The sequence below is a fragment of the Theobroma cacao genome, chromosome 9, assembly GCF_000208745.1.
Source record: "Theobroma cacao cultivar B97-61/B2 chromosome 9, Criollo_cocoa_genome_V2, whole genome shotgun sequence".
In the NCBI taxonomy this organism is placed as follows: domain Eukaryota; kingdom Viridiplantae; phylum Streptophyta; class Magnoliopsida; order Malvales; family Malvaceae; genus Theobroma; species Theobroma cacao.
In genome coordinates, this window is record NC_030858.1 from 30,144,731 (window position 1) to 30,156,165 (window position 11,435).

The 11,435-nt window shown below is 32.8% G+C and overlaps 2 protein-coding genes across 4 annotated transcripts; one reads left to right on the top strand and one right to left on the bottom strand.

Moving 5' to 3' along the window:
* Positions 818-8,136, top strand: LOC18589907 (THUMP domain-containing protein 1 homolog). 3 transcript variants are annotated; one of them, XR_001929578.1, is made up of 9 exons: positions 825-985; positions 1,108-1,227; positions 1,534-1,686; positions 4,301-4,756; positions 5,390-5,529; positions 5,634-5,754; positions 6,901-7,041; positions 7,677-7,884; positions 7,933-8,136. XR_001929578.1 is itself a non-coding variant. In XM_007015088.2 (8 exons), exons 1-8 carry the CDS (start codon positions 908-910, stop codon positions 7,758-7,760), a joined length of 1,293 nt encoding a protein of 430 aa, XP_007015150.2. In that variant the 5' UTR covers positions 825-907; the 3' UTR covers positions 7,761-8,136. The 3 variants fall into 3 exon arrangements, 2 of the variants coding, with proteins under 2 accessions (XP_007015151.1, XP_007015150.2); XM_007015088.2 differs by having other exon boundaries at positions 7,677-8,136; XM_007015089.2 differs by lacking the exon at positions 1,534-1,686 and having other exon boundaries at positions 818-985; positions 7,677-8,136.
* Positions 8,227-10,109, bottom strand: LOC18589908 (ubiquitin-conjugating enzyme E2 20). Its single transcript, XM_007015091.2, has 6 exons — positions 9,740-10,109; positions 9,268-9,295; positions 8,920-9,147; positions 8,751-8,814; positions 8,591-8,650; positions 8,227-8,497 (listed from the first exon to the last, which is right to left on the bottom strand). Exons 1-6 carry the CDS (start codon positions 9,847-9,849, stop codon positions 8,451-8,453), a joined length of 537 nt encoding a protein of 178 aa, XP_007015153.2. The 5' UTR covers positions 9,850-10,109; the 3' UTR covers positions 8,227-8,450.

Below are 11,435 nucleotides of genomic sequence, written 5' to 3' on the forward strand. Positions count from 1 at the left end.
CCATTAATTTTCCACCTTTGCTTTTAACCATTCCCCACCACTAGATTTCAGCATCCAAATGCCTTAACATCAGACTGCCCTAACCATTGGTTTTTCATTAACATATCAATGTCGTTTTGGGCACTTTTTTTTTTTCAGATTGTTGTCAATCATAGCTTGGATGGTAACCCTTTGTTGACCTGCCATCCTCCATTGAAAGTGCTCTACGATTAAGAGATTAAATGGATACAAGTAATGTTTATGTTGGTGTATAATTATATTCCCTTGATAATAAATATCAGTTGTCAAAACAGAACTCCATAAACTCATCCCACTTGAAGACTGGAATGGTATGTATAATTTTGTCCATAACCCCTATATGCCAAGAGCGCTAACCCCCTAACCCCAAGCCCACTTCACTCAACAGAACACATATCAAAGGGTTTTGCCCCCCCAAAATCTGGAAATGTTGTATGAAGATGCTTTAATGCCAATGAAGTGTAGTAGCTTGGTGCTGGCAAAATACAGAATTCTGATAATAAATTTGTCAAATGATGAGTATCGCAGATATTATGACTCTAAAATATATATAATGAATAAATATATGCTGAAATTTCATTCTAAATTTTTAACTTATTATAAATTTCTGTTATTTTTCCCCTTTTTTTATCAATATTTATTGATTTTTTTTTATATTTTTGATCGATATTTAGAAAAGGTTTTATATCTAACGTAATGTAATTGTAAATTGCTAAATTTTAACACATTTTATTTTATTTATTCCAAAGAAAAAACACTTGTCTAGTGAAAAAGACCAAAAAGAAAAATCTTTCGCTTATAAAGCTTAAAGCTGAGCATGCATAGCCCAACCCTCAGTTTGGAAGTAGAGAACAGTTGAGCTTCAGCCTCCTTTGTAGACAACTCTCCAATGGCCATTGAAAATAAAGGAAAACCCAACACTGCCACAACCAAAGGCAAGAAGAGAAAGCAATATCTTCCCCACAATGTTAGCCTGCCAAAACCTAAACTCTCTCTCTTTTTTGCTATGCAGTTTCTATTTTCATATATTCTTTGTTTTTTTTTTCTTTTCTTTTTGAACATTTTTGTTTTCCTTTCATATGAAAACAGAAAGCAGTTAAGAAGAAAGGGGCATACCCATTAAGGCCAGGAGTTCAAGGTTTCTTTATCACTTGTGATGGCGGCAGAGAACGCCAAGCTGCTCATGAGGCTATTAATGTTATTGACACGGTATGTTTTTCTTTTCTGTGTTTTTGTTATAATTTTTAAAAAATTTTCATGTTGAACCATTTTTTTTATTTGATTGAACTTAACTATTGGATCATTGGTTGATAATTTGCCTTCTGGGTATTTGTTTGTGATTCAGTTTCGTTGGTTAAAAGTTTAACTTTTTTTAATGAACGGTTGCTGATTTTTATCTGGGTATTTGATTAATGTTCCAAAGTTTTTTTTCTATATTTATTTATTTACTTAAGATGGTACTCCAGCTATATTCAAAATGGATACTGCTGAAATTTTTTAATTGCTCTGTTGGAGAGGTACGAAATCTTGGGCTGTATTGTAGGAGGGGGATCTTATGCAAGATTAAATCGAGTTAAAGCTTTGATTTTTGAGACCATAAGTGTGAGACCACAAGGTGCACAGGCAATTCCTTGCAAGTTGGTTATGGGTCTCCACATAGAGCTTGATGTGAGTTGTAACTTGTAACTTTAGTATAGAGTTTTGTTATATAAATTTTATATGGTTGGAAAGGTGGTTGAATCTAGTTTCTAATGAACTAAAACAGAATTCAAATCTGAGTTTTCTAAGTAAAGATATCTTGTTTTCAGTAAAGACTGCTCAAGCTGCCTGACAGCAATGTCAGGGGTATTTTACAGGATTTACTGCTTTTTTCTACATTGAATTACAGGTTGAGTTATTTATATATGGAAAACCTATTAAGTCTAGTTTCTAACTCATTAAACGGATTATAATTTCGAGTTTTGTAGCTTAAGTTATTAGTCGTTTTATTTAGTAGTGCACAAGCTCTCAGATTCATCTTTTGAAACACTTTATGTTAGGTTGGATGATTTTACAGTGTAAATAGCCTCTATTGATTTCTGATCTATTCAAATGATAGGGATAGGCTTTTGATTATTTTGGAGGATAGCTAAGTTGTTGGGAGGAAGGGAGGTAAGTTGAACCCCCCACTTTACTTGTTTTAAACTTATACTTGGAAGGTATCTTTTATAGACAAAATTGTGAGACCCTTTTAGGCCAAAGTGGACAATACCTCACTAGTTGGTGCTCGTCCCCACAGTTTGTATTAGAGCACTCGCTAGTTGAAAATATGGGAGCTAATATCTTTTATAGGCTGTCCATTCATATAATGCTTAACATGTAACTCCATTAGTAAAATCCTAAAAATACCCCTGGTTTTGTTGCCAAGCAGCTTGAGCAGTTTTTACCAAAAGCAAGATATTTTTAGTTAGAAAACTCAGATTTGGATTCTGTTTGATTCATTTGAAACTAAATTCAACCAGCATTCCAACCATATAAATTTGAATAGTAAAACTGTATAGTTTAATACGGAATTCAGCCTAAAGTTGCAAGTTCTTAGGACTAGTTTCTTGCAAGATAGATTTTCTGAATAGTCCTTACGAATCTGAATTCTTTTCCTACCAGCCTTTAAATTGAACATTTATTCATGCTTTACTCTTAAAAGAATGATTAGAACAAATCACAACTGCCCAACTCCAGCCAAGCCACAAAAGAACATATAATTGCATAATCTCTAGTATTTCTAATAAACTTTAACTCAATTTTAACGACTGAACAAGAATCTTTTTTCCAATAAAGAGAGGGTTTCTGCTCAACTTGAGAGGAGAAATGCAATTATAATTTTTTATTTTTCAGTCTTCAAGCTTGATCTTGCAAAACCTCCAAACCTCAAGAGAAGAGTTGTTCATGAATCACCTCTTTTTTCTTTGTCTTGCTAGTTTAATACATTCCAGCCCTAGTTGGCTTATAAAGCCCCTGTTCTTATAAAATATTAAAACAAAACTCTACAACAATTATTTAATATTATGTAATAAACTCCATGATAGACTACTGGGCTTTGGTAATACTCTAGTTCAAATGTTATTAGGGCTGTGATAATGGTTGTGGCATTTCACTTTAAGCCTGTGTCTTTTCCGCATCTTAACTGTTCACACTGCCATGGTTTCTTTCTTTTGGTGTTGTATTAGTTTGTTTTCAAGTGCATGCTTTTTGTTGATGAACCATTATTTAAGGCTATGAAACAGAGCTGATCTCGCGTTAAGTTTACAAATTATGTTTACTATTTTAGAAGGTATGTGTGTTAGCAGTATGCAATAGCAACTTTTTGGGATTTGCTTGTGTATACTTAATATATTTCTTTGGCAGCTCCTTTTAATCAATATTTATACACAATAAGGATATCAAAATAGCACATTGATGATATTGGATAAGAAAAGCTATTTACTTCTTAATGCTCATGCTTTGGAGTTGCTAGTTAGTTTTGTAATTCAAAGTACCACTTTTTGTCTCTTGCTGCCTGTAGATGCAAATTCATTCACCATCTATTGTAACATATGAATTGCTTATCAAGAAAGTTGGGCTCTAATCAAGGAAAAAAAGTTGGATTTCACATGTACGCCAATAGAGAAAATGAAAAGAAAAAGTTGACTGATGCTGCTCACCAAGCTGATTGGGAAGATAGCTGTTGACTTCTATTTGATTGATAGGAAACATCTTTCAAAACCTAGTTTATGGAGATATTTGTTTACCCACTTTCTTGAGAGTGAAGATTTATGGGAAGAAGTGAGATGATCTCATGGAAGAGTTTCTTAAATTATCATTTTGGCCCTCTTTCTTGCATCAGGAAGGGAACTGTTTATAGACACAAATTCATAATTTAATTTCATTTGAAAGGGAGGGAAATATCAGGGAAAAAAATAGGGAAGATTTACTTGTTTCTTTTTGCTCGTTCCCTCTCTCTCTCTCTCTCTCTCTGTCATTTTTGGGGTCATTTTTTAATATATTGTGTTCTTGGCTCTCAACTTTTACATCCTTTTTCAGTTTTTGGACCTTGATTGTTCTTGTGGGGCTATCTTTTGTTGATTCGGCATCATTACGAACAATACTCTACTCTTGGCATTCTTTGAAATTGAGGTTGCTTAGTGGAAAATAGAAGAACTTCCTTTGAGAAAAAGGATTTATTTTTAGTCATTAATCTCCCAAATCCTATTCTTTTGTGCATTTCCATTAAACTTCTTTTTTTTTTTTTTAAATTTTCTTGCAGTTCTTTGAAGAGCTAGTCCATGGAAAGGATTTGGGAGAGGAACCTGCAAGGTTACCCAATAAGCCTCTAAATAAAAAGATTACTTTCTCATATAGTGATGATGAGGATGATGTTGATGAAGAGGAGGGTGATGATGAAGGAGAGGAGAAAGAGCAAAATGAAGTGACTAAATCAGATATTAGTAGAGAAAATGATGCTAGTCAAGAAAGACTAACAAATAAAGATTTGGATCATTATAATTTAGATGATGTGTGCCATGGGAAGGCAACAGAAGAGACTAAAGGTACTAAGGAGGATGGGGTAAATATTGAAAATCAAGCAGATAACTTCATGGAGCCACCAGCAAAGAAACAATGCCGTGAAACAGATACATCAAAGTGTGAAACCAATGGAAAAGAGAAATCTATTGATAAGCTTATTGAAGCTGAGCTCAAAGAGCTTGGAGATAAGAGTAAGGTTAGTAAGCTAGACCTGCAATTGTAATTTGAATATGCAGATTAAGTGAATGCCGGAAAGAGGAAAAATACATTTAGAAAAAACCATGCTTTTTTACCATAAGTTGTATTGTTGCCATTTTGCATGAAACTGAAAGAATAAAACAATTATATGCTTATTGGAAAAGAAAATGAAAAACTAAAAGAATGCTGATAAATATTTTACTTTCTCAAAGATTTATTTGAATTTAATATAGTATCAATGCAAAATACTTAATTGGAAACTTCACATATTTCTTTGATGCAAGATGGAAGTAGCCAAATGAGGATGTTCCTTCTTTGTTACATTGAACGTTGCCAATAAAAACCAAGACATTGTAACTTGTTGTATTTAGTCTTTCAACCTTGAACATGGTTTATTTAATTCTTTTTAGTTGTTGACAGATGAAGATATTCATGATTTTTTGTTCATTACTCTTTCTTTTCTGATTTAATTCATCCCTAAAGTGTTGAACTACTCAAGGTTTCTCTATGGCAATTAATTCTTATCTCTTGTAAACAAATTGGGTGATGCTTGCCATTATTGCATTTTCTATTTTCTTTTCCAGTTCTTTTATTTGATTCTTTTTTTTTTCTCTGCATCTTGTTCAAAAAGAGGCGGTTCATCAACCTTGATTCAGGTTGTAATGGTGTTGTCTTTGTTCAAATGCGGAAGAAAGAAGGAGATCCTGGCCCCAAAGATATTGCACAGCATATGATGACATCTGCTGCATCAACAAGGAAGCACATGTCAAGGTTTTATTGTTGACTTGCATTTTATGTTAAGTAAACAACACATGCCCATAGCAAATGACATCTTGGTAATAGCAAGCTACAGTCTTACTGTTTCTGTCATTTAGGTTCATTTTAAGAGTGTTACCAGTTGAAGTAGCATGCTATGCTTCAGAAGAGGAGATTACAAGAGCAATAAAACCTCTCATTGCACAGTATTTTCCAGTGGAGACACAGAACCCTTGGAAGGTACAAAATAGAAGAATTTCATCCATTTCTCATTATTTTTTTTTTCTTTTTTGATTTTGCAAAGATAAAATATTTTCTTTATTGCTTCAGTAAGTGCAAGCTTGCCATAAAAATACAAGGACATATATTCAGATTAAGTTAGTTTGGAATGCATAGGATGGAAAAGATGCATTGAATTTGAACTTTCTGTCTATAACTCATTATTGTAGTTTTAGAGTTGCTTTAAGGATCTGTATTATGTGTCTTTGTTTGATCTCATTCAGACTGACTTGAATCAAACTTAGATTTGACCTGATTCAAGTGCATAACATGTGCATGATTGATGCCATTTAAAGCCACAACTTCTAGTTTAGCTCTTGGTGGGCCGTTTACCAAAATGAGAGATTTGACTTATTTTTGGAACTGTCAGACCCTTTAAATATATGTTGGCAAATCAGGCTGAAGATGCCATATAGCTGCCAAGTGAGTTTTCAATTGTGTGGATTTGACAGGAAATTTAAATGGTCTTTGAAACTCTAAGATCGAAAACCATGGATTTAGATTGTGCTCCAGAAGTGCTTGATCCATTGTAATGATGATGGACTTCATGTCTTGTGCCGTTTGCTTGTTAGAAGATCTGTATGAGATAGGCCTAAAGTATCCATAATAAAAGCATCAAATTGTTCATGACACGCCAATCAACTCTTGGTTCACTTCAATCTATAAAATTGAACTGTCTAAAATTGTTTGAAATGCCTTCATTTAGCATACAAAACAGCTAATATGAACTGATCTTTTAATGTTCTATTCAGTCTTAAATGTCTTGGTTACTATTTGAGGGAACCTTTTTCTCCTCTGCCTATGAATGATCATATGTATGCAATGATCATGTGTGTATGTATTAGTTTCCTTTTTGGGTAGTCAAATAACGTTTATAAATTAGATTTAGCCCCATCGCCTAAAAAAAATCCCTTTGTCTTTTTTCTTTTATATATTATGAAAAACATTTATAGTATAGGAGAAGGATAAATATTTTTCAGATATCATATAGAGGTCATTTTTGTTGGGTCAAGGTCCCTACATGTTTAAATCCAACAGCATCCTTTTGGTTTAATTGAACTGAAATGTATTATTTGTACTGGGATTGTAACTTTTATTTCTGTACAGTTTGCTGTACTGTATGAGGCCCGTGCAAATTCTGGTATTGACAGGATGAAAATTATAAATTCAGTTGCAAAGTCTATACCTGCACCACACAAAGTTGATCTTAGTAATCCTGATATGACAATTGTGGTCGAAATTATTAAGGTGAGGACGTTATCTTTTATTTCTAGAATGTGAATATTTGTGCAAATTTGCTTGCTTGTTTATCACTTAATCCCTCTAGCTGAAAACTTTGTCCAGCCTTCCATTTCCAAATGCTTAAAGATTAAATCAATTACTTTAAACTAATCATGGGCCATGATAGTGACAGTGAAAAGTCAAGGCCAAAATAATGGTATTTTCTGCAGAAATATTTCATTTTAAAATTTCAAGGTGGAGTGTTTTAAATGCATGAATATGACAGATTTCTCTTGCACACGCTAGAGTAGAGAGTATAAATTTCATTTAATAAATATTAAACTTGACTATTTCTCGTTCTTAAGCAATTCTTGCTTGGTTTTTATGGTTCGGCATGTTGTATTTGATATGATTTGAATGGGAATCACATCTCGGACTCATCTTTGTTCTATGGACTCTACTGACTAGTAGAAAGGGAAAACATAAATGATGATATGAGATAATGGAGCAATGCATCTTTTGTTTGAGATGTGAATCTCGCTCAAACTCTTTATGTGCGAGTCCCAACCCCCCCCCCCCTTGTATTTTCATTGTTTGTTTCTAAATATGCCTACTCACAGGAAATTTTTTTTTGGTTTTCTGAACGGAACGAATTTTCTCAGACTGTGTGCTTGATTGGGGTTGTTGAGAAGTATAAGGAGTTGGCGAAATTTAACCTGAGGCAACTTACATCACCAAAGCAATAGCTGCTGGTTGCATTGATGAAGCTGTTAGCAGCAGGCTTTCTGCCTCGTAATGATATTGAGGATTTGGAGTGAAGCGTTTTCTGCCTCGTAATGCTTTCTGGTTACATCACCATCTTTTAAGTAAACAGCAAACCTTCGTTTTCATTAAGCATTTCTGGTAATTGTGAACTTCAAATTTCTCTTTACGCATATTTGACAATGAATCCAACTTCAAATGTCATGGAAATGCGTCAGCTTGTGATTCAATAGTGATCATGTTCGAGTTGCCCTCGTCTCAAATTTAATTTTCATCATAAAGTATTATTGTCTTATTTGAACTAACACATGTGAGAGTGCATTTTCATTTGATAGTTGTGCAAGTGATTTTTAGACTTGAGATCATTTGGTTATCTTGTGTGTGTAGTGTTATACTTTGGTACCATCTAAAGTGATCTTAGTCAAAAATGAAATATCTGTAAGCCAATGCTTAATAACAGGAAATTAGAATCTTTAAAATGAATCTCGTCGGTGGCCTGGAAAGTAGAAAGTATTTTTCTTAGAGATAAGAGATTCATTATATTCAGTAGTCAAGTGAAAACCATTCATCAATCAGAAAAGAATGAAGCACTGTAATAAAATAAAAGACAAATTTCATGTTCTCATTTCCCCAAGGAAAAAAGACAAAACTCCTCTACTCCTTGATTTCTCAAATCATGCATTAGGAGCTTTGTACAACTTCTCAACCATCTTCCTATACTCTGCAAGACCAAAAAACAAAAAAATTCAGACCATATTCATCACAAAAAAGATCTGCTAGTAAAACAAGTAAAGCTATTCAAACTGGGACATACCTTCTTGATTGCTCCAAAGTTGAGCTGCTTGAGTGTTTAGAGGAGAGCTAATGTTTGGTTCTGCATGTCAGATTACCAAATGATAAAATTATTAAAAAGGCCTTTTCACTTTGTAGCTTTAGTGTTTACAAAGGGAGAAGTAAAAGAAAGAGAAAAACACCTCCAAGCAGACTCTGGATAGATAGCAGTATGGTTCTTACATCATAAGCAGATGACCATTTATCCTACAACAAATAATGCATCCAAGTAGTATCAAATTATGTCCAAAGACAGACAGGCAATTTTTTCTTTCCACAAAAATCTGGACTGTACAAAGAAGAAAATTATACCTGAAGAATGTCCAAGCAAATGTTGCCATAGACATCAACATTGGGATGAAAGCAACCAGTCTCAAACTTGACCTTTGGCGGCTTAAAAGGGTAATCATTGGGGAATGCAAGAGAGAGCCTGTATTCTGTTCCTTCAAAGACAGTGTCTTTGCTTCCTGTAATTGTTCCTTTCCAGCAAAATATGTTGTCCTCTTCAGGAAATGCTGATATACCAGAATCTCCACTCATCTGTCATTTTAAACAATATCATTAGAAAACCCTCTAACATCAAAAAAACAATGTATTGATTTCTTTGGTTTTTAAGAAGCAATAGTATATAACAAGGAATAAAGGCAATAGAGGTTTTACCATCAAAGCCATCAATTCAGATTGCAACCTGTTGAAATCAAAGACAAAAAAATAAAAGGAGAAGAGATTTAGAAATCCTCACAGAAAAAAGACAAAAGATAAAAATCAATATGTAAAAGTTATTCAATTTATTAATGCTTTAACAAAATTTAATTAAAAGTTCTTGGACACAATGAACACAAAAACAATGAAAGGGCAATGCTGTTTTTATTTAAATAAATAATTAATCAGAAAGAAAGAAAAAACCCCAGATCCAGGCAAATGGTTGTTACTCTTGAATAGTTTAAGAAAAAAAAAATTTTAAGCAGACTCTACAAACTACACCTTAGGAGGGTAAAGACCAAAAAACCATTGCAAAAGAGAAAAAAAAAAGGAAAGAAGCAGCCCATCGTGCTTTCTATTCCATCTAGTTAAGAAACAGACTCCAATGTAAACAAAAAAAGCCAAAAAAAAGTGGAGAGAAAAAGAAAACCTTTTAAGAACTGATTGAGAATCAACAGTCTTAGCAGTGGGGGCAGACTGCTTTGTTCCAGTGCTGGTGGCCACTGGGGTGTTTCCCTGGTACCCATTAACAGTTGCCATTTGTTTATTTTCTTATTATTGATTCAGCCAAAAAAGAAAGGAAAATTTTGAAGCACCCAAATCAAAGGAGTTGAAAAAGAAAGGAGGGAATGGGTGTATAAGAAGAAGAAGAAGAAGAAGAGGTCCAAAGAATGGGTTTTCTCTTCTTTACAGGGACAGGTTTTCAGCGAGAGAGAGAGAGAGAGAGAGATGAGAGGAGAGGTTTAGAGGGCTGGGTTTGGTTTTAAAACGTTGTGAGGGAGGACAGAAACGGCGTCGGTTGATTAAGGTTTTGGTGGATTGAGGAGCTGCGGAATTTAAAAAATGGTTCTTTTGACCGTTGCAACGATGCTGTGTGCATTAGATTCGAATCTTCTCTTTTCTCATCTCTAACGGCTAGTTCATGTTTCTCACCTCTTCTTTAGTTTTCTTGTTTTCCTTTTTCGCCCCCTCTTTTCATTCCTTTGACGTTTTTGTCCTCTCTTTCTGGGATCCTATTCTTATTACTACTAAATAATGACTAAATGGTAAACCAATCTCATATATATTGCGGTATCTAATAAGAATAAATAAGAAACTGCTATTACATACTATTACTATTCATTAATCTGTACATTTATTTTCATTTCTACATCATGCAAATTTTGACTATAAAGCGCAATGTCAAATAAACAAAAATTAATATGTACCCCAAAAAAAAAAAACCAAAATTAATGGTCATAAATCCAAATTCCAATTAACGTAAATGCAACTTCCTTTTACTTTTATGATTGAATTTTTTAAAAAAACAATATTAATTAATATTACACATGCTCTTGTTTCAATTTTCGGGTTTATTTTTTTTATAGTTTTGTTGGGGTTTTATTTTGGATCAAAAGATTCCTCCAATCTTTGTACTTTTCAATTTTATTTAATTTAGTTCATGTACTCAAAATTGAAGTAATTTAGTACTTTGATTTTGAAAATTGCGTTAATTTAATTTTTTTTCGTAACGGTATCTAATTTTACCGTTAAAAGCTAACATCATCGATGACGTCAGCGATGATGTGTCACATTTTGATGATGTGACATTGAGATGATGAAGCGATAATGCCACATGATATTATATAGTGACATGGCAGTGCTGATGTGGCATTGATATATTGACATGTCAGTGCCACGTGGCATATCAAAAAAATTTATAAAAAAAAAAAATATGTCACGTCATATGGATTAAATTGAACAAAAATATATAGTACATGGTCTAAATTGAACAAAATTAAAATATTGAGGGACTAAATTGAAAAAAATATTTAAAAAATACAAATCTTTAAATAGATTATTGATATGCTTATCAATAAGCCAAATATTTAAGTGAAAAAGATTTATGATATTAAAAAATATATATAAATATTTTCTTACTTGATTATTTGATTCTAGAATTTGTAAATTAATTTATATTTTTTACAAAAATTAAGTTTGAATATTCCTTCTATAAAAAAAAATTTAACAAAAATTTCATATATAAAGTCAAATTTAGATGAATAACTTATATTACATTAACATAAAATAATATAAAATGACTAAATAAATTCTTTTTTCTTCTATTTATAATAGTATAAAAATTT